Below are 23,819 nucleotides of genomic sequence, written 5' to 3' on the forward strand. Positions count from 1 at the left end.
AAGCTACATTGTATTTAACCTTAAACATTTCATTTTCCTGAAGGTGGGTCTGAACCCTGCGTTGAAATATTCGAGCAACCCAGGCAAAGAGGCATGCGTTTCAGGTACAAATGTGAAGGACGATCAGCAGGCAGCATTCCAGGAGAACGTAGTACTGACAGCAATAAGACATATCCCTCTATAGAGGTAATATTATTATCCGTAATTACTTTTTTACATCACACATACTGTAGATGTGCATGGGACTTTATCCAGTGAATAAAGGGCCTGATTCTCCATTCCATAATCCTGCTTTTTTGTTTGTTTTTTGTTTCTCTTTCTCCATTATAACTTCACTAAAGTTGACGAAGGTACAAGTAGCATAACAGAGAGTGGGTCTAGACTGTGAGGATTTTGCATATCTTTTTCCGATACTTTGGTCGGAAGAGGCTTTTCTGAAATTTGGCCCATCTAGACTGGGCCAAATTTTGGAAAAAAACCCTCTTTCGAAAGCCCCCTTATTTCTCATGGAACGAGGAATACAGGGGCTTCCGAAAGAGCGCGTTTGCTCTTCCGCAAAAAGAAGTGGAAGAGCAAACATGTTCCCTGGATGCGGCAGAAATATCCCGATAAACCCCTTGCAGTCTAGCCATACCCAGAGTGAAGAATAAGGCTCTTGGTACCTACTGTACAAAGGTTACAGTCTAAATTGGCAGTAATGAGACAAGCTGCAGAGGTAGTAATAAGCCAGGGTGATGGAAGGAAGGGACACAGAGATTACTACTTGGTGGCTTCGGTTTTATCCGATGGATCAGATTTGTTCTTAGCTTTGTGTTCTGGATAGTTGCATAATTGTTTTTTAACAAATGAAGGGAATTAACTAGAGGACTGGTTGCAGGTTCTGAGGAGGGTTTTGAAGGAGGTTGTCTAAGATACAGGGTTGGGCTGGGTATTCCAGCTGCAGGGAGTAGTGTGGGAGACATTGCAGATGGGAACAGAGGGAACCTGGAGTGAGGTGGATTTGGGGGAACGAAGGGATCAGATAGATAGATCTATAACCAGTGACTCAGGGGTGATCTATAATCAGTGATTCCAATAAGGAGTCTGACGTTGAGGTGGAAAGGGATGTAGAGTTAATAAAGCAGTTGGAAAGGGGGGTGATGTAGTCAGAGCAGCAGGAGAAGATGAATAGATGCATTGTAGAGGGCTTGGGCAGTAGAGATGAAAAAGAATGGATGGATTATGGATCGATTGCAAAGGAAATAGCGTCTGGATTTAGCAATAGCCTGCATATTTTGAATGAAGGAGCATGAGTTTGTGAGCCTGGGAAATGGGTAGGATCATGGAAATATCTGCTCTGGGGGAAAAGGGAAGGGAATACTTGGGGAGATAGATGAATTATAGTTTTATTGTGTTACATTTAAGTTGATAATAGGACATCCAGGCAAAGCTGTATCAGGGCTCAGGAAGAGGAAGATGTGGCAGTCATCAGTAGTTAAAACCATGAGTGGGGTTAAGATCCCATGGGTTAAGACAAAGCGAGAGAAAAGAGGAGCCCAAAGACATATTCTTTTGGTACATCAGCGAAAAGAGAAAAGGAGAGATGATGGAGCCTTTAATGCAGACACTGAAGAAGCTGTCTGAGAGAGGAGGCGTTTGCCAGTTGCATAAAAGCCCCTGGAGATGAACGAGAGTTGAGAAGGATGGTGTGGACAATGGTGCGGAAAGCAGCAGAGTGCTCTTCCACACCAGAGCAGAAGCAACGCTATGAAATGGAACCTGATCCTTGGTGCACTGATTGGCAGGGGAACGAACAAACAAGAGATGCAGGTCCCCATCCCGCTATTGACTAATTAAAGCGCTGACAGGAAATCTTGCCCTATATGTGTGTTGTTGGCTCTCTTGCAACTGAAGAAGGGACTAGGTGGGCTGCTGGAGAGGGCATGTGCAGCTGCAGGGACACAGGAGATTGATGTCTGAGGTCCAGGCATTTGGCTGGGTCCAGGGAGAGCCAGAGTATATGACCCTTTGACCCTACACAGTTCTTCACTTGAGGATCGGCCAGAGGGAAGAAGCCCCTGATCATGTCTGAGAGGCCATAGGATGGTAGGTTTGCTGATAAAGGTGACTGCTGCTGACAAAGTTGTGTACGTGTGTGTTACCAATAGAAGATCGGAGTGATTTCTGGGTGATTTCCTGCATCCCCAAAGGCTGTAGGTGGTATCTCTGCTCCAGTGCCAAGGGTGGAAGTTTGGAACTGATTATCAGCAAGGTGAGCCAGTCCCTGTCACAATTGGAAAGATCAAGGAAGGTGAGGGTAGAGAGAAGCCCTTGGATTTAGTGAGTGCTGTGGGGTAGAAGAGGTGAAAATCAGATTGTGAGAGTAAAGGTGAGAGTTAGTAGGCAAGGAAGTAAAAGCAGCAAGAGTTGCCTGTATGCTGAAGGGGTCGGGTGTGAAGAGGAGGTGAGGGAAATGGATAGTTAGAGAGTGGGGGAATTGTTCTTAGGTTAGGAGGCTGAGATTATCTGACAGGAGGGGGACTGGAGAGGGGAGAGAGAGAGAGAGAGCAAGAATGAGGAGAGAATGAAGGAGGTTCAAGAATATTAGGGAAGCCAGGAGAGGATAAGACATAGGGTTGGAGAAAAAGAATATACTGAATGCTTCATCGTCAGTGACAGAGGTGTAGGAAGAAAAGGGGAGGAATGGAACAGTTGTGAGGCAGGGGAAGTGGAGGAGGAGAGCTAGTATCACAGTTAATGTTCTCCCCTTAACATATCTGTCAGATAAGTTGTCAAGCTGTTACACTTCAACTAGTTTATGCCAAAATCTGCCCTTAGATTGACCTACACAGTCCTCATTGAGTTCACAGAGAGCCCTCTGCCTGAGGGAAGAATTTGGTGCACATACTGAAACACACTGGAAGTTTAGGCTAACAACTATCCTAAAAAAACCTAGTGGAGGGTGGGTTATGTGCTGAACTTTTTGCCAAAGTCTCAAAAGAGGGTCTTTTCTCTGAAAATGAACATGTAGGCCAGAGCTGTAATTATGTTACGTTATAGGACCTGTTCAGCATACTGTATTTGGGAAAATTTCCTGTTGCTACAACACAGAGGAATCTCTCTTGCATAAGAGATCCTACCATTTTTGGATCAACTTCTGAGCCTGATCCAACTACCACTGCAATAATGGAAAACTCAAATTGATTTTAATGGGAGCTGAATCTTGCCCTTCGGTGGGAGTCTTTGTGTGGTCCTGAATGCAGAAATGGATGTATTTGTAATGACAATTAGGCATGGCAATATATCTTGCAGTGTTAAGGAAAAACACAGAGGGCCAGCATCTGAAGCCCTCTGTACAATGGCATGTTTAGCTCCTGGAGTGTGATCCAAAGTCTGTTGACCCTGCATAAATGCTTTCACTGACTTAGTCAAGTACAATGTCAGTCAGGCCTGTGGAGAATTCTCTGTGTCAAGAGATTGGGGAAATGTTTTCACAACAGCATGGAATAGAAAGAATTCATATTTAAAGAAGTAATAGTTTGACACTGACCAGTGAATTTCTTGACTACTAACCTCTTGTAATTTAGCCAGGATGGAAAATGATGAGGTTGATTTTTTCCCAAATAAAAGCCTTAATACTTTCTAGATGTTTCAAATATGTATATTTTGTCAGGCAAATGATTGAAATACAAATACATATGTAGAGTAGTTGTTCCATCTCTGGCTTTCAGTGTGAAATGAATGGTAATTTGATGAAACAGACTCTGAATTTTCAGGAGAAAATGCTTGGTTTTTCATTTTTAGTGCAAGAATTAACACAAACTGTATTCTCCTTTAGATGCCTAGGACCTTGCCAATGTCACCTGTCTACTATACAAAATTATACAATTTTTAGACAGATGTGAATTAGAATTTGTGTATTTCTACTTATATTTTTGCAGGTTCTAAACTTTGATGGTAAAGTGAAAGTAAGGATTACATTAGTAACAAAGAATGAGCCCTACAAGCCACACCCTCATGACCTGGTTGGGAAAGACTGTAGGGATGGCTACTATGAAGCAGAGTTTGGACGAGATCGTAGAGTCCTATCGTAAGTAGAACACTTGTGTTGAGTTTTAGACTAAGAATGTCATTGATGTGCTGGAGATGCTCCTTGGGACCTCCAGGAACCCACTGCCAGTCTGAAAGGACAGTTGGAATGATTTCTTTGCCAGAGCTGGAGTTCTCTCCTGTCTGTGGATTCTCCCAACCCATTGCTGACAGACATACCTAATCCTTGGCAGTCTACAAAATATTTCTGAACAGAACTGCTTTTTGACGTTGGAATGTTCTATTAGTTCTATTAGCCTTATTTAGTCTCTTCCTTTCCCATCCTTATATTGCTATTTCTTTACTTTATTTCTCTTTTCTTTCCTCTACATTTCCTGTTTGGCAGCTCCTAATGGCCACCTTTTATGGGCTTGGCTTCCAGCTCTGTTCCACTCTATACACTAAAATGATCAACTGTGAAGTAGGTAATGCTAACATTTAATTTATCATCATTAGAACCAACATTCCAAGGAGATTTGACATCTTTCATAATAATCGTTGCAGGCTTTCTCTGGGCTTAGGAAGACAACTGTGCATTGATTAACACTGCATTCATATTTAGAAGGTTATCATTGCAACCACAAGGCAAAGAACTTGCCTTATTTTTTTTAAATGAACACTTATAACGCTAAATGAGACCCATAAATCAAACAAGCCAGATGTTTGGGGACACTGGACATTGTTCTCAGCAAGGTTATCTCAGTCCTTCATCATTCTAAAATATATTGTGAGTGTAAGATTTTGGAGAGAAGACTAAATACCAAAGCCCTGTCTGTTTTGCATGAACATTAAGCCCTGAGACTTCTGAAAATCAGGCTCCTTTCAGAAAGTACCGAGCCTGCTATCCTCTGAAAATAGGCCACTTCAAAATATCTCTAGAAAGGCACCCAAAATCATCAATCTCTGGAGAAAATCTTGCACTAAATTTGTTAAAAGATATGTATCATTGAATGTTACTGTAAATAGGCTAGCTAAGGTTAAAGATAGAAATAAGATGATTAAAAGGGAGCTAATACCTGGAAAAGAGCAGTGGGCTAAGAACTGTATCTTGTGAGACTGTAGAGGAATCTCAGAAGCAAAGAAGTCATTGCTTAACCATATTCAATCCTGGTGAAAGCAGGCACAGAATCAATTTAATGCTGGCATTGCTGCTCATTAGGGTGTTATGAACATCTTCATTAACTGTTGTATGCAAGGGAGTTGCTAATAAAAGTATCTATGCCATGTAAGATAAAGGCAAGAGCATAACATACTCTAGGAGGTGTGGACTTGGTTGTTTCTCTATAGAGGAATTCTTAATTGTACCTGTTCACTCTTTATGGCCTGCACTATTTGGAAATTGATTATTGCTCTTGAGAAAACAAAATAGTTACAAACTACATTATGCAGAGTGGGAAGGCTGGTGAGAAAACAAAGTTAAAACACCAAGATCCAGAGTGTGAACTGTTACACCATATATCCACTATGATTAGGGCCTTCTGTAGCTATCAGGGCAGGCGCAGGATTTGTCCAAGAGTGACTATACTAGTGCATATGAGACTATCAACTATGTTAAGATTTTTACTATCCTGATATAATATACTGGCTTTAATACATTTCTCCCTTTTTTTTTAACTTCTTGTCTCCCGCCCCGCCCCACTTTTGTAGTTCCCCATTCCTTGCCTCTCAGCTAGACTGAAATGGTGCTGCCTAATTTTGCTGCACATTCTGGTTAGTTTCTCTTTTCCACTACAGCCCTCTGCTACCAAGGCCTACAAAAAATAGTCCCCACAAAACAAAATGATACAGCATTAGCAGTGCATTCTAAACTTCTCTTCAAATTCTAAAAATACTGGAAACCAGAAATGGAACCAGAATCGTCTAATTAAATCGTGAGATGGCACTGCATTTCTTAAAGTCTGAATTCAAAGTTCAAAAGAGGCTTATATTAGTTCTTTCGTGAGTTAGTTCTTTAACTTAGAATGTGACTGGTGGCGGGAGGGAGAAGGAGATGACTCATTCTCTGTACAGAGGGGTGGATTCAGGGGTTGCAGGATGGGACTGAGGAACTTCTTGGGGGCAGGATGGCTTTGCTAGGAGCAGGGCAATATTGGCCTATCATTGAGGGAGACAGTTGGCACAACATGATGGGGGAGTGTCTCAGGAAGTCTCCAGGCATGGCTCAAGTAAAGAGGCTTTGTGGGATTTCAGGGGAAGGGAATTGCTAGTACTTCTGGAAGCACAGCAGAACCTGGTAGCATAACTTACCTCCTGTGTTCTAGTGATACTAGAGTGTATTCATATTTTACTTCCTACTTCCCCACCCTACTTTGATGATGTCATGGTTTTTCCATGTGGGAAAGAATCAAATTGTGGGGACTCCCCCCACCTCCTTTGCTGACTTGATGTAGTCATATGCAAATGAGGAGGAACTGTAGCTCTTTAGAACTTTTCCATAACTACATGAGATTTCAAACTAACTTTATAAAAATTGAATTTCAAAATATTGTTGCAGATTTGCATTTCCTAGTGTGAGACTGTGGGCCAGATCCGCAGTTGATGTAAATTGAAGTAGCCCCATGGATGTCAAAGGAGCTATGCCAATTTATACCAGTGGAGACTCTATCGCTTTTAGCATTGCTAATTTACCATATTAAAACAATAGTGATAACTCTTTTTAATGTGAAACAATATTCCCCTGTTTTTATGTAAGAAATTCTTTCTTTTTGTCATTACTCTTATTTTAGAAAGACAAAACCCTCTTTTCAAAAGCTCTTTTGCTATCTTTATTCCCTACACATTTTAAGAAGCTATATTTTTTACAAAAAATGTAAAGAATCAAATTGTATAGGAAAAATTAGGATTCAACTTTTGAATATCTGTGCTGGTGATTAACTGAAACAGTTTTTGTTGCTGTTTTTTAATTATTGTGTTTCATGTGCTCTAGTTTTCAGAATTTGGGCATTCAGTGCGTTAAAAAGAGAGACCTGAAAGAATCAATCTGTTCACGTATTGCAAGAAAGATCAATCCATTTAGTGGTGAGTAGCTTTTAATAAACAGTTTGAAATGCACATTAGAGAACTCGGACACCAAGGCAATTTAATTTGCCAGAATGTTCTACTGCAATACCCTTGCTCTTTCATTGGAGATGTATTTTAAAATAAAAGCTTTTTAGATGCTGTCAAAAATCTTCCCTTTAGCTTCTTTTTTTCTGTCCTCCTTCCTCACTCTCATTCTGTACAGATCTGAGTCAATAGGTTGCTGTTGTGATTTGTAGCAGAAACATCCTGGTCTCTATTGCCAGATAGCAACGGCAAAGGTTTTAGTCTGAGGACATTGGGCTGCAGGAGGAAGCTTCCCCAAGAGATTCTCCAAGTGTCCCATGCATGAGATTCTCAAACTCGGCCAGCCTCCTGAGGCATGGATTGAGTTAGTCTATTAGCTGTTTCCTGTTGACACATTCTGTTAATGATGGGTTTTGTAGCTGAACTGTAAGGTTAATGTAGCAAAGAAGCAATTAAAATTAATTCTTCCAGGATTCCTTGAAAAACAACTCTGTGTGGCAAACTTGAAAAAGGAGTGTTTAATACCACAACCAAATTTCCTAATCATGTTTTTGTTTCTTTACTGATATTTTGGAAGATATTTGGGTTTAATGTGTTACTTGCTTACTGCTTGATCCCATAGTAAAAGGATAAGGACATGTTTGACATTAGAATCCAGTACTGACTCAAATAGGTGGTAAAGAAAGACTTATAAAGGGACTGATCCTTTACAACCTTATTCACATGAACAATATTTATTTTGAGTGTGCATTCATGAGGCCCAGACAGTTTGAAACGGTGAAAAAAAATCCATTATTTAAAAAAAACTTTACAGAAATTAAAATTCAGAAATTATACTTGAATAGAAATGTTGTACTTATTTTGATTAATTTCATCTTTTAGAATTGCACATAGAGACTTTTTCTATTAAGAAGTTTCACATTTAAAATGTCTGTCTTATGCTATAAAAGCACACCTGTGGCTGCTATAAAATCCTCACTGTGAAAAGAGCAAAAACACACACAAAATTGTTAAACAAGTAGCCTAGTCTGTATTTGTAGTTAAAATCACCTTCTGACCCCTTGAGCTTTCCATGAGTCCAAAAAGCTGAAATGCTTTTAAATCCCAGTCTTGGTGCCTAAATATGAGGGGGATAGCTCAGTAGTTTGAGCATTAGCCTGCTGAACCCAGGGTTATGAGCCCAGTCCTTGGGAGGGGGCATTTAGGGATCTGGGGCAAATCTGTCAGGGATGGTACTTGGTCCTACTATGAGAGCAGCAGACTGGACTCAATGACCTCTCAAGGTCCCTTCCAGCTCTATGAGATGGTGTATCTCCATATTATATTATATAGATTTAAATGCCTAACTTTGTTTTTTTAATTATCTATACAATGTTGTTAAACATATTTAGACTTTCAGTATATTATTAATACTAAAGACACTTTGTTTTGAAGTGACAAAGACTTTGCCACTAACACAGAAGTATTTAATAAAAATATAATGGTGGCTGGAATAGCGTAACTCATTATTATTTTGTTCAACCAATTAAGTCTGATTTCTGATGCATCAGTTTTGGTCTATTCATTTCTGGTCTGTGCTACTTTTGTTTAGCAGGCATGGTCTTAACACCAGCTTTGTGTTATATTAGCAAGTCTTTTTGTTAGGATTAATTCAGTTTTTCTGTGTCCCTTTTGCACCTTTGCCTGTCCTCATTGATTAGTAATTGTGGCATTTATGAACTTCTTACAGCTAAGCTCACAATAAGGTCTAATTATCACAACACCCATGTTATAACTCAAGTTAACTTTGCAATGAAGACAAGTCCTGTGTGTATGGTGAAGGATTTGGGAAAAAAAACTCAGCACAGTTTCCCAGATGATTGGCACTGTTAGCCAGCCTCCAAACCCCAACTCTGACAAGAGTCCAATGTGAGAAACCCAGAGTACTCTACTCTTCTGGTTTTTGTGCTCTGGCCAAAACATGGCCTTCCCCCTAGAACTTGGCAAATGGATGCTGCTGAGAGCCCCCATTCACTTATAATGGCTTTGCCTAGTAAGTGGTTGATTAGACTTGAGAACCCACTTCCTTCCTCAGTTACTAAATTCAACTTCCACGTCCTCCCCAGTTTCTCCTTTGTGCTGCCTCTCCTGGCTGCCTTCTCCTTACCAGTCCTTTATTTCTTCTCTCACAGATGATCCCTCACTCATTTCTCAGTAGTCACACTCTCCACAACTCCCACTCCCACCCACACATGTCACATTCTCAAAGACTCACCCACACACGACCGTCATGCTCTCCTCCCACACACCCCCGTCACGCTCTCCACAACTTCCCTCTTAGCCCCTCTGCCAGCCACACTCTTCAAGACCCCTTTCCCCTCCACCTTGCTCTCCAGTTCCCTTTACTTTCCTACCCCAGCCACACTCTCCGCTTCCCCCTCACTGCCACACTCCTCTGCTGCTAGGGCTGTTTTACACTAAGGCTTACTTACTACAGTCACAGAATAAGCACAAGAGTTATCTTTGACCCAGGAGAGGATCTTTAAGAGGGAACTTTCAGAACATTTTGTGAGGTGTGAAACAGCAGAAGTCTCTACAGTGGATATTTAAAAGAATGATGTTTTTAAAAAACAACAACAAGGAATCAGCCTACATTCTCAAACTGAAGAATGCACCAAAAGGAGACCTACCAGTGTGTTTGTTTAGCACTGGGTTAACCCACCAAGACAACCTAGTAACGCTGATCACCCAATTATATTTGCTTAAAGAATCCTTGCATTCCTTCTCCCTCCATACACACTCTTTTGTTTAATCTTGTGATGAAATCTGGACTTTTGCATAAAGTGAAAACTTTGCAATTTTATTTCAAGTTGAGGGAAAAAAAGGTTTAGTATAAAAAAATTGGAAGCATACCATTTTTGTTGTTCGAGACCCTAAGTGGTTAGACAACTGAGGGCTAGAAAGATCTGAGCTCCATTTGGGAGCTGCTGGATAAGTTCCCTTGGAGCTGTTTCCTCAGTTTCAGTTTTTAAGCTAGATTGAAAACAGGAACTTGTTTAAAGATGGCATTGTCCACAAAGAGCAGATACTTTGACTTGTGCATTCTCCATTCCATTTTAATTCTGCCCCTGACTTATGTGTGACCTCATTGCTCCTCTCGGTCTCAGTTTCCTTATCTGTAAAATGCTTTCCTACCCTTTGAAGTGCTTTAATATATGTGGAGGAGAGGCAGACTTAGTAATTGATATTAATTTTAGTTTGAACTGGTTAGTTGACTTCATAGATGCATTATGGTGATGGACACTACACAAAATCATTAGAATGTGAGGGATGTTTCTTCCACAGATTTGCTGTAGTAAAATCCCATTGATGGTGTAAACATCCAAATTCTGCCTTGAGACATGCAAAGTATCTCTCTTCAAAGGGCTCAGTTGTGACTTGACTACATGTAGCCCTGCAGGTGTGTAAAATCCTCCCTTCACCCACTGCACAGCTATGCAGGCCTAAATAGGCGTGTGGGGAGAGCAGGGATTGCATGCCAGATATTCTGCTCTAACATGTGAGGCTCAGGGAGTAGCTGGAGTCATCTGCTCCCCCACTTTGCACCTGTGTGCAGAGCTAGAGATGAGGGATGAGTAAGCAGAATCTGGTAGTGGGCAGATGCAATATAACTCTCACACCCTGTTCTAAAGGGGTTTTGGAAAAATTGTGTCTCAGAGAAGTCTCTTCGAGTCACAGAGTCTTACAGGAGCCGCTCCCAAGGCAGTCCTTCTACATAGAATCATAGAGCTGAAGAGACCTCAGGAGGTCATCAAGTCCAGCCCCCTGCCCAAAGCAGGACCAATCCGAACATGTCATTCCTTTAAAAGGGCTGAGCCCTAAAACTGTATGAGCTGGTGGCAAACATGAGCAGTTGCAATGCACCTGCAGTTGTTAGTGGCAAAGTATGTGTCCTACTGAGTGAAGTACAGTTTTGATTGTTAGGGCAGTAGTCATAGTTGTATTTGTTAGATAGAGGGAGGGTTAATTCTGCTTGGCAATATGTGTGCACAACTACTGTGTGAGTTACTGAGGGCACAAAATGTCTTTTGGTAAACTAAGCTAATGTTCTTAACATAGCCCTTTCTGCACACTTTGCATGTCAGAAAATCAGCACAAGGCCTTTTGGCAGCTTGGCACTTTTGCCTCAGAAGTTTCCATACACGTTAAGGTTAGATGCTGAGTTGCCTGCCCATCCGTTCTAGAGTGGGTGGCTTCTAGCAGTCAAGTTGATGTTATTGCTTGGCAAAGGAGGGAGCAGCCTCCTATTAGGTATGGTGACATCCTATAAACTGCACATGCTTCATCTATACTTCTTGTCAGTACTCCAAATAGCCTTTCATGTTCCCTATACAATCTCATCACATGCAAACTTCAGTCTTTAATCCCAACATAATTTCACCTGAGAGTTTATTGGCCCTTCTGGCAGCTTTAGGACATGTCTACACTACTACTTGTGTTCACAAAACTTGTGTCCTTCATTGGTGTGAAAAAAGCCACACCTGCGAGCAATGTAAATTTTGCCAGCAATAAGTGATAATGTGCACAGTGCTGTGTTGGCAGGAGAGCTTCTCCTGCAAGCAGAGCTATCGCTGCTCGTTGAGGTGATGTTGTTATGTCAACGGGAGAGCTCTCTCATCCGCATAAGGTGGCCGCATGAGCAATCCTACAGCACTACATCTGCTCTCCTCCCACACACTCCTGTGCCGCTGTAAGCATGCTAGTGTAGACATGGCCTAAGTGCATCAGTAAAAAAGAGAGGGCTTGATTTTTTGGTTTGTGCCAGGATCCTGGAATTACACAGTGATGAATCAGGCTCAGGATTTTTGCAGTTTAATGTTACAGAAGCAAGTAAAATGAAATCTTCAGATGTGCATCATTCCATAGAACCCTACTCATGGCCTACATTTCTAGTGATAGAAATGTAGCCGTGTTAGTCTAGTGAAAGACTGGCAGAGAACATTCATTTCTGTCTGCTTTTCTGGACCCCATCACCATAGTATCTGGGCATCTTGCCCACATGAGTAGATTTGTCCTAGCAACACCTTTGTGAGCTAACAAAGTATTCTCTATTAGGTATGTAAAAATCACGTTTAATCAGTTAAATGTGCTGTTTAACTGGTTAACCACTTCAACAGGGCGGGCTGGAGCCCAGCAACATACAATGTAGCAGCTGGAGGGGTTCTCACATTGGAGTAGCTTGTCCACCTACCCAAAAGGTGGTAGCCAGGTTGATGGAAGAATTCTATTGCGGTCTCCTCCAGCGGTTAGTTCAGCTTAACTAAATTGCTCAGGGTTGTGGGTTTTTTACACCCTGGAGCAACATACTTGGGTCATCTTAACTTTTGAGTGTAGATCTGGCTTTAATCTGATCACATTGTTACATGTGATTTTCTCCACCCCCACAAATCCCTGGAGTTTTTAAGGCGCACTCAGCACTGGTCCAGCCAGTGTAGTTAATGTTTGACTTCAGTGGAAGCAGAGTTAGTCCACTGACAAATGCTTTTGAAAATTTTGCTCTCACGTGTGGGGACCCATTGCGGCATATAGATTTGAGATAGTGATTTATAAATTATTCTCTGAAGATCTGTTACTTTTTAATAGTCCACCTACCACCTGTTCAAGTTGTGGTTCCATAATCCTATTTATTCTTGCGATGTAGTATAATTTTCCACCTTTCTTTTAAAAAGGGACATACATTTGGAGGAACTAGTTGTCATTGAAGTTGCACTAGAGAGATGGAATTTAGGGCTCCCTGCTGAAGTCAAAGGCTTTGGAACTTATATCTGTTGTAACCTTGCTATACAGGCAGTCCCCGAGTTACGCGGATCTGACTTATGTCGGATCCACAGTTACGAACGGGGCCCTCTCCCTGGTCTCCAGCAGACCAGGGAGAGGAAGCAAAGCGGCAGAACACGCGGGCAGCGGACAGCCCGGACACGTCTGGGCTGTCCGCTGCCTGCGTGCTCCGCGGCTTTGCTCTGCTTTGCTCCCCGTCCCCCTGGTCTGGGACTGGGACCAGGGGGACGGGGAGCAAAGCAGAGCAAAGCCGCGGAGCCCGAGGGCAGCAGGACAGCCACGGCACATCTGGGCTGTCCCGCTGCCCCCGTGCTCCGCGGCTTTGCTCTGGACGCCTGTGGTACAGCAGCTGGGGCGCTGCCGGTTGGTCCCGTAGCGCCACTCTGGGCGCTACTGGACCAACCCGGCAGCACCCCAGCTGCTCTGCCCTAGGCGTCCTGATTCAGCCACTGCTGGTCAGTTTCAGCAGCAGCTGAATCAGGACGCCTGGGGCAGAGCAGCTTGGGTGCTGCTGGGTTGGTCCAGTAGTGCCGAGGAGCGGCGCTACTGGACCAACCCAGCAGCACTCCAGCTGCTCTGCCCCAGGCGTCCCCAAGTCAGCCGCTGCTAAAACTGATCAGTGGCTGACTACAGGAAGCCCCTGCCCAGGGCTTCCTGGAATCAGCCGCTGATCAGTTTCAGCAGCAGCTGACTTGGGGATGTCTGGGGTTCTTAAGTTGAATCTGTATGTAAGTCGGAACTGGCGTCCAGATTCAGCCGCTGTTGAAACTGATCGGTTTCAGCAGCGGCTGAATCTGGACGCCAGTTCCGACTTACATACAGATTCAACTTAAGAACAAACCTACAGTCCCTATCTTGTATGTAACCCGGGGACTGCCTGTATAGATGTGGGCTGGCCAAAGTGGGAGGACGAAGGAGGAAATTGCCCCAGGACCCACCAATTCAAAGGGTCCCGGGACTCTCAGTTGCTATTGTGGCAGCATCAGCAGAAACTGGAGCACCAGGCCCTTTAAATTGCTGCTGGAACTGCCCCTGTCCTTGCCTCTTCCAGGAACAGGGAGCTGCCCCCGCAACTTGCCTAGCGGTTCTGCAGAGGCTGCCCCTTCATGGATGCAGAAGTAGAGAGTTATTGCAGTTCTATTATTTTTGACATGGATAAACAATGTCTTTATAGGAATTGTATCAAAGTACCTCTTGAAACAGAGGTAAATAGCACTGAAGTGACAAATTAATAGGAAAGTCATTAATTGAGTGTAGCTTCTTTCTTGTAGCAGATTGGTCATGAGCAACTAACCATTTTCAGTGTTGCAAAGTCCCACAATATTGTTGCAAGTCTGAAGATGGTCAATGTATTTTTTTAATCTCTAGTGCCAGGAGAAAAGATAGGCGAGAATCTCTGTTTTACATTTTTAAATAAAAGATGTTTCTAGCTCTCATGATTGTAGACAAAAGCTTGACCGTAAGCCCAAAAGGTAGATTTTAAAAACCTTCCACATTGTCACAAATTTATTAATTTAAAATAAAATAAAAAGTTGAATAGCTTTTTTTCTTGTAGATTGTGAGTTCTTCTTGGTGAGAAGTTGAATAGAATTGGTTGATTTTGATTTGTGTATGTATATAGGTCACAAATATGACTTGTTTGTTCTGTTATTACCTGGGTAACTCTTATAGGCAGGTTTCTGTTGCAAACTTGCCTCTGTTGAAGTAAACAACAAAACTCAAACTGACTTCAGTGGAAGAAAGATCAGGCCTTTAATTCCTACTCTGGTCAAAAATAACAATTTGTTTTATTTGGGTTGTAATTTGTCCTCATGGGTGAATGCTATTCCTGTTGACATTAATAAGAACTGTGTGTTTTTATGTCAGGATGGAATATGGTCCATAGATTTTTGGTTTTTTTTAAATATCTCATCACAAAGATGGATCTAAACAAAGAAAAAAGATTGCTGCGTTTTATTCTGTTCATCTGGTAAGAAGTGAAATTTAAAAATAGATAAGAGGCATTAGTCTTAACTGAACACTTCCTCTTTCAAATGGCATGTTTTCTTTAAATGTTAAACTGCTTTTAAGAATATGGGAAACATAATAACATTGCTGACTCCAGTAAAAACTGTTCTTCAAATGAATTTAATATTTTGGAATTATTCGCGCATTGAATATCTCTTTCTGATATTCAAAGTGATGAGCAGCTTGGTCAAGCAGACTGATTAGGAAACAATGATAGATTGAAAGCTCATTTATATCTTGTGAAAATATATTATTTGAACCCTACTATTAGCATATTAACACCACTACATTTTTGGAACTTTGGAGTTGCTTTAGTTTAGACGCTAAATCTGTAACTTCTTGTGCCTGGGGATACTGCTGCACCTGCACAAACCACAGTGCACAATTGGGGCTTTGGTTTGTAGTTAAGACCACTGATCCACCACTGTGGGTACCAGCATTGAGATGGTACGGTATCAGAAACCAGATCCAGCTTTCATGCCTGAGCTAAACCACAGCAAATCCCAACACCTTCAAATCCACTGTGAGAAGTTTGTAATCTGGATAAACTTTGAGCCCTTAGTGTAGTAACTTATGATCTAGAAGGCATGGAATGAACCTGGGCAACCCCCCACCTTCAGAGCTTGGGTTAACACCAAAGGCTAGTACTGAAATGCCAGTGTGAGTCCTTGAAACTGAATGCTACCGAGACATCATTGCTTAACTGCCCTAAATTACTGGGGAATGGCTGAGACACCAGAGACATTGGGAAGTGAATGGTGTGCTACACCTCAGCAAATATGCCATTCCCTAAGACTTACGAAGGAAAAAATTAAACATTTATCTCATTCAGGTAATGTCAAAGGATGAGTGGGCTGCATCTGCCAGGCCTGAGCTAGGTTGAGCAGCTATCTGTCTAACCGAGAAAGGGATTTGGGCTCTTAGATCCCATCCGTGCATCACATAGGGTTGTCAAACCTCCAGGGAAGTCCCTGGAGCCTCCAAGTCTCAAAGATTAATCTTTAATTAAAGATTATGTTCTGTGATGAAACCTCCAGGAATATGTCCAATCAGAATTGGCAACCCTAGTGACATATTGCACCATCCCAGGAGAAAACTGTCCTCAGGTCTAATTCTAGCAACAGAAACAAACCAATAGTTATTCCCAAACGTATTTGGTCCTGGTGTATTTTTAGCAGATCTTGATGCAGAGATGAGCAAATCAATGTGAAAAGGGCTAGATAAGCCCTAGAGCAGCACACGCTGCTATCCAAGATCCATCCCAGGGTGGAAGAGGGACTGCAAGCATTGTTACAAGGGGGCCTGCCCCACTGCAGATTCTCCCAAGTGCACAAGTTTGGCAGTGCTTTCCCTGTAAATCTCTGAGCTCTGCAGCATAGGGAGGCTATGCTTTCTACCTCACCCAGAGCCCACAAATATCTTCTCATAAAAGTAGCATTTGGCAGAAACTCAGCAAGATGCACCTCCAAGTCTCCTGTGACGTCTTGCTTACTCCTATTGATTTGACCTTGAAGAGAGACCAATTCAGCATTGACTTAGAGTCTGCATTAGCCATTTTAGGCCTAATTGTATATCAAGGGCCCCTTATGCCCAGGCCCAGCTGTCATACCTCTGCAGCAACCCCAGATGCAGGGGTATTCTAGGGCAGACAGAGGACAAGTTGAGTGTGGTGTTGGAGGAGGAAGATTAGGGCTGGGGTGGATAGAGTTTGTGCTTGTGGAAGTCTCCTTGAGTTGGTGAAGCAGTTAGCAATTTGCTCAGCCCTGAGGACTGCCCTTGTCGTGTATACCATCTTCAGGGTAGGTTGCAGGACTGGTACTAGCAGTTCAGGCATCCAAACAGATCCTTGCATTAACAGATCCTTGCAGATCCTGCACCAATTCCTGCAGCCCCTGAATAGGGAGGTGCAAACAGCCACCCCTCTGTTTTTGGCCCAACACCCTGTCCCCAGTTCTGTGTGAGGGTTGTTCAGCAGGGAGAACAGATGTCGTGTGGTAAATTGGAAGTTATCTGAGAGAGTCTGAACACAGACATTGAAATTACAGGGTGAAATGGTGCCAGGGATAAAACCTGCATCATTGTTCTGTTAACAAGTCTGCTACTAATGTATATTATGTTATGAAACTTTACTTTAGACTGTGTGATACGTTAGTGGGGCCTGATCCTGCACTTTGTACACTGGCAATATTGTGTCATGAGTAGATCTGTCCAGATAAGGACATCAAGCTTGGATTCAAAATTTTTAAAGCTGTAAAGTGACTGATTTTTAACTTTCAAGTCCTGGTGCATTTATAGGTAAATATCCAGGTTTAAAATGAAAAAGATCAAATTTATGTTTAAAACTGAGATCTGTAGAGACTGAAATATTCAAATCACAATCGCAAATGAAAAATGCAGAGGAACCCCTTTTGAATTTGCTGCATGTACTATTTCAATAATACCAAAAAGTGAAAAAAGTCACCAGCGTGGGTGGTGTCACCTCCTACTCTTTCTGGGGGCGGACACCAAAACGGTGATGCAAGTGTTTGACATTTATCGGTACAGTGTGGTCACTGGGTTTTTTTCCTTTTTCTTTTTCTTTCTTTGGGGAGGGGGGTGGGGTGGTCCAAATTTCAACCTTCACTCTTGATATCCAATGTTTCAACCTTCACTCTTGTTATCCCTAGTACTAAGGTGTAAATGACATTTGTAGGTGGCTTTTGAAGGGCTGGTAAACTGGAAGAATTATGGTTTCCTGATAGTGCAGGCTTGGTTTGTGATTCTTTGAATGACTAAATGAGATCATAAAATCATTCTCTAGCTAACAGTAGGTTTGGAAGAGAGAGAGGATTCTGTTGATAATATTCTCTTTTAAAGTATAGAATTAAAGTCACAATATATGAGGTAAACAACGCGTAGTTCTATAGCACCTTAGAGACTAACAAAAAAAATAGTACTGTATCATGAGCTTTTGTGGGCAAAACCCACTTCTTCAGATCTGGGTTTTACCAATGAAAGCTCATGATACTATATCTATATATCTCTCTCTATATATCTTTATCTAAGGTGCTACAGGACTACTTGTTTTTTTAAAGTTAAAGACTAACACACAGCTACCCCTCTGAGACATTTAATAAATGAGGTATTTAGTAGACTATGTTCTGATTTGAGATTTTTAAAATTAACATGCCGTAGTAGGCTGGAGAAAGCTGAAATGCTAGGCATGGGTTATATAATGTTTCAGTTTACAGTGGGGAAAAGAACATGCACAAAATTCCCTAAAGGAAGTGTACTTGTAATGTCACCTGAATATGCTACCAGTAGCTGCTATTCTTAGATACAGACCTGACACACATCAGCAGAAATGGATCATCTTTTTTCAATTAAAATGTGGTTCCCAATAATTGTAGCTGTCAGTGGGACAAAGGAGATTTTTTTTTAATAGAAAGAGATATTACAGCCAAATCTTGGTTTTTGTAGCTAGAGTAACACAGGACCTGGGGAAAGAGCAGAGATGGTGCCCTCATTCTGGACAGAGTCTGCTGTTTTGGAGGGTTGTCTATTGGCAAGCTGCTGGGACCTTAAGTCTTCCTACACATTAGAAGAATTATTCAAGACAAAATTGTCTATGTTCTCATCTTAACTATGCATGACAGGTAATGGGAGAGAGAAGATAGAGACAATTAGAGAGCGAGGAAAAAAAAGAGAGGGGAACAAGGTGGGGAAACCTTAACACAGAAAAGGACTTTAGGGAAAACTTGAGAGTATGAACAAAGATTTTGGAGGGGAGAACTGAGAGAGAACGAAGAACCACAGGTGAGAAAAAAGCACTTGTCCCCACTGCAGATCCCTCATAGACGGGGGCTGCAGCCCCCAAAAGTTTGGGAGCCATTATTCTGGTATGAGTTAAGCAAATGCCTTGCTTGCTAAATGACTTAGTCTATATGCTGGCTGCCTCCTGTTAGGAGCACACTAGGGTGGTCAGGAGATAAGCTCCATTCTTTAGTACTTGTTCTTTCTCCTCAGTGGCAGCTGCCACAAGGCAACCATAGTTTGGCCCATCACATTTAATCCAAGAGATAGCTTGGGTGATTAACATACTTTACTTTCATTGCAGCAGCCGTAGGCTTAGTAACTGAAGGCGTAAGAGTTGAAGGCAACTGTTCCACATGCAAGGGATTTATTATGTTCAGCTACTGCAGGGGTTAGTGAGTGTCACAGGAGAATTATCCGTACATTGGTGGCATCATTGCTTCTTCCAGCAGAGATTCGCTTTGGTTTCTTTTTCAAGTGCAGTTGTTGTTCCTGCATGATAACATGGTGCTAATTCCCCAGTATTGTCTCTTGGCAAGCCACTGGGTCCTTAGGCCTCATATTCTGCCATCTCTCTCTACCCTGCAGTGCCCGAAGAACAGCTGCACAGTGTCGATGAGTATGACCTCAATGTCGTGAGACTCTGCTTTCAGGTGTTCCTCCCTGATGAACATGGCAATTGCGCGTTACCACTTCCTCCCGTTGTCTCCAACCCTATTTATGATAACCGTGAGTATCCCACTGGGACAGGTGCACTTCTAAGTGATAACTTTTCCCTTGTATTTGAAGTGACAGATGTCAGGCCACCTTCCCAGCCATTTGCCTCTCAACTTTCTGGCTCCATTGCACTATTCAATGCAAAGACAGGGCCAAAGCTCCAAGCATTGACTTTGGATCCTAGTGCTTAGAACCAAAGCCAGAATATGGAGTGTAGATTGTGTTTATGCCTGTCAGATAGCAATGGGTGTAACAAAGGTGTGAGTGGTGTGTTGACATTAGATAGCAGGAGGTGCAGCATCTTTCTCAGACATAATACTCATCAGATCCTTTCACAGCCCTTGGTCACATACTGTAGCAGTAACAATAAACCTAGTTTTCAATAGGCAAAGTGTTTAAAATACTTTGTCGTGATCAAGTTGGCTGAGAGAGGGTCCAGCTTGGATTTAGCTGCCATAAAACACCATCTGTAAACAAGGATCTGATCCAAAGCCTATTTAAATAATTGGGGAATCTTTCTGTTGACTTCTTTGTGCTTTGGATCAGGTCCTGTGGGTGAAATTCACTCCTGCAGAGAGCTAGCACAAAGCTCTAAATTACTGATGTCCCGTCAAGCCTTATTTTGGAGGCCTGGGCTCCTGAGCTGGTGTAAGTTGGCGTTGCTTCTCTGCTTTCTGTGGAGCTGTGGCAGTTTAGAGTAGCTCCAAGTCTGGCCCCCTATGTGGTATATAGATCTTATGCTGACTTACTGCCCAGTATGGAATTTTATTGCTTGTTTTGAAAGGGTTAGCTTTTTCAGAGACTTTTCAAATAACTTCACTACACTGTATCTGGGTCATCTGAAAAACGAATGTGAAATTTGAGATGTAAATATTTATATTCTGCCTTTGCAGATTAGCCTTTAATAATTGTTGCAGAATTTTCCGATGATTTTTGTCATCTTTCTGTAAGACATTTCTTGCAAAGTTTTGTAGATCATGAGACTGATTATTTTAGCAGAAACCACTGATTTTTGTTTAAAAAGGGCATTTGAGCAGTTGATGAGAGTTGTGCTATGAATTGACTAAACCACCATGGAAGTATTTAGTTTTAACCAGTGTTTTTGTTATTTTTACCTGTTCTTAAAACATGTTTTTAAAACATGCTACAAATCTCATTATTTTTACCAGTCAAAATGCTACACACTATTTTATTTAGGCACTGTATAGCAGAGCTGGTGCTTCGCCTTAGGTGAAGTTGAGATAAAATTAACAGAGCTAAAAGCAATGTGTCTTAGCTACCATTTAGAAATATGCTAGATCATAACTGCAGGTGCCTTTAAATTGACGTCAGTCTCTGCTAAACTGCAGAAATGACAGCTTGCTACATCTTTTGAGGAAACTCAGCTTTCTTTGGTTTTAGCAGGGTGTGTGTGGGTGATTTTTTTTTTTTTTGTACTATGGGGGTTTGGGACCTCCGTTCTAGCTTAGCAGTAGTGTACATAAAACATGATGCATAACTTCAACCACAAGTCAGTAGAATTGCTGTGACATCTCGTTTTGGGAAAGGTAGCTTCAAATCTGCATTCCTCAAAAAAGTGAATTTTTGTTGACCTTTTCAAACTAATTCTGCCATGCAGAATTCATAAAGGTCAGATTATGACCTTGAATAAAAGATTTGTGTGATGTGTATGCATGCTGTCTCCTAGATTATTATAAAATGACCAGAATTATGCAGTTGAATACATGCAATAAACCGCTACCTTGTTCAAATAACACAAATTTTCCTACTATTGAACAGTGCTGGCTCTCAGTATAGTCTAATGGTTTATAGTCTGAGAAGATGTGAATAAAGTTTATATTTATTGCCAGTGACTTTGGGATACCTACATTACCCAGAGCTTTCGCAGGTCTACTCAAATGAGCAGCAATACAAATATTCATAGCTCTCTTTTCATTGATTGCCCACAGGCATTCAGTCTAATAATTTGTCTTCACTTTTTGTCATTTCTAGTCTCCCTTAACTTTTTCATTTTGAAATGTATGAGTTTAGTGTGGAAACAAATGGTTGTAGATGGAGCAAAAGGCTGTTCAGATGGCACTCTGTAGTTGAGATGGCTTCCTTTTTCAGTTACTTATAGTTTTTTGCCAAACTTTAGTTGTTTAGACTCAAATTTCCCATGTTAGGTGTCTGCCACAGGCCGAAACTTTTGGAAAGTTTCTGCTAAAATAGTTAGCCATATTTGAGAATGAGATCAGGGAAAAATATTTGTGTGTGTTCATTAAAGAGACATTCTTATAACCATTTCATTGAGAGCTGGGTAGGAGAGTAAAAATAGGTAAAACCCTGTGGATACAAAATTTGTATCTGTAGCTGCATTAGGGATATAAAATCCTGATCAATCAGTTAAGTGATTAAATGTTAGGTTAAACGAATGTTTAAATGGTTAACTGACTAGCGAGATCCCTGACCCCAGGGCTGGGGCTGCTGCCACCGCTGACAGCAGGAGGCTCCTGACCCTTGCCCCAGGAGGCTGCCACTGGCTCCCACCCACACTGGGGCAGCTCTCTGCCTGTGGCAGCCCATGGGCAGGGGGCTACTCCAGGGCACCAGTTAACCGGTACCCAGTAAACCTCACCCAGTAGCCAGTTTACCAGTTACCTGTTCACATCCTGTGTTTGCATCCATATTAGTATCTGCAAAAATGAGTCATGGATAACCGCGTTGACATTTGTAGAGGCAGATGCCCGTAGATGTGTGGATATCTGCAAATTTGTAGGGTTCTAGGTACAAAATTTGTATCCACGTCCAAATCTACAAAAATGAGCCATGGATATCTTTGCAGGGCTCTAAATATAGGGGTGGAAAGGTCTGTAGCCACTAGAGAAGCTTCTCTGTGAAACCTGGAATTAAACTCATAATCCTTGAGTCTTCACATTCCTTTGCTGTCCGCAAATAGTTGTGAAACTGATTGGCAAAGTGAGTCTTCACTCCCTCCAGTGACTGGACCAAATAGAAAATAGGTTACTCTTAGCTCAAGTGGAAGTGGTCTGTACTGTACAGCTGAACAACCCAACCCAGTGTTTGGGGGTCAGCATCAGTATTAGTTCCACATGATAGAATTTGCATTTTGAAAAATTTGTTTTCTGGGATATAATTTCCTACATTGAAAGGACATCAAGTTTGCAAAATCAAGCATTCAGAAGTTAAGCAATGCCAGGATTAAAGTTGGCCATACAAATTTCAGTTTGTCCTCCTTATGTGTATGCATTATGATAGAGTTCTTAATTACATGATCACATACTTCTTTTGTCCCAGGACCCCTGATTCAGTGAGTGATAGAGCTAAAAACAACCTGTCTTGGCTTAGTGACTGAATCAGGGTCGTGTAGCTTCTTTGTAGAAAACCTTCCTCATTTGGGGAAAGTGTGATGCAAATGAGCTCAGGAACTGCAGGAATAAGAAAGCATGGTCTCATGGTAAAAGCAGCTGAATGCTGCCCTGGAGGATTGGTGTCTGCTGCCGAGTTCCTGTATGACACAGTGCAAGTCACGTAAACCAGAATTTTCACGTGGTGGCTACTATGTGTTCCTCATTTTCTGAATACCCAATCTGACACACCTGGGTCTGATTTGCAGAAGTGCTGAGCACTCTCAGCTACAGCTAGGGTTAATGGGAGCTGTGCTCTGAGAATAGAAAGTGCTACATAATACCAAATTCTCTGATCAGTCTCAATCTCTGAGGCATCTCAAATTGGGCACCCAGAATTACTAGGTATCTTAGTTTGGGGATAGTAAAAATTACACCTCAGGGCTGTTGTGTTTCATTAATATTAATAAAGCACTACAGTTATTATGCTGAGAGAGTCATGAGGAAATTAATACTGCTATACTATTGTGTAGAGAAGGGTTTGAATAGCTGCACGTGCAGTAAGGCATGTGGTCACACATTGAATAATGATGAGACAAAATATTGCAGTGTTCTCATTCACTAAACAGTCTGTTCTGTACAGTGAATGAGTCAGGGGAAAAACAGCATGTGATCATATACATGAAGATTGTATCATAATGCATATGCACAGAGGGATGAATTTTGGTTGTGCACACAGCCTAAACTCTGAGATTTCTTAACTTTCAGCTGCTTCAGATTGCAACTTTAATGGGTTTTTTAAATTTTTAGGTCTCCAGCATAGCCATGCTACTCAAGGCTAAGCAGTTATATTATCTTAATTGTATTGGTTTATTTTGTAACTACAAACAGCGAGGCTCCCAAAGGTAATCTTGCAGAGGGCAGTTTTTGATACACTACCTCTGTGAGCACTGAAAACATGCCAGAGGCCTTCTGTGTCAGCATATCTTTAGTTAAGATGCCAAGCTCAGTAGAAATTACAAAGTG

General features: G+C 41.8%; 1 protein-coding gene across 2 annotated transcripts in view; it reads left to right on the forward strand.

Annotated features, from left to right (window-relative positions):
• REL (REL proto-oncogene, NF-kB subunit) overlaps nucleotides 1–23,819 on the forward strand; it is a 59,466-nt gene that overhangs the window by 28,494 nt on the left and 7,153 nt on the right. For both annotated transcript variants that reach the window (XM_025184195.2, XM_006122177.4), the window contains 4 exons: nucleotides 44–186; nucleotides 3,921–4,069; nucleotides 6,995–7,086; nucleotides 19,318–19,458. In XM_025184195.2, the coding sequence (XP_025039980.1) occupies nucleotides 94–186; nucleotides 3,921–4,069; nucleotides 6,995–7,086; nucleotides 19,318–19,458 (475 nt within the window). In that variant the 5' untranslated portion in view covers nucleotides 44–93. The remainder of the gene's footprint in view (nucleotides 1–43; nucleotides 187–3,920; nucleotides 4,070–6,994; nucleotides 7,087–19,317; nucleotides 19,459–23,819) is intronic.

This window comes from Pelodiscus sinensis, chromosome 3, assembly GCF_049634645.1.
Source record: "Pelodiscus sinensis isolate JC-2024 chromosome 3, ASM4963464v1, whole genome shotgun sequence".
NCBI classification, from domain to species: domain Eukaryota; kingdom Metazoa; phylum Chordata; order Testudines; family Trionychidae; genus Pelodiscus; species Pelodiscus sinensis.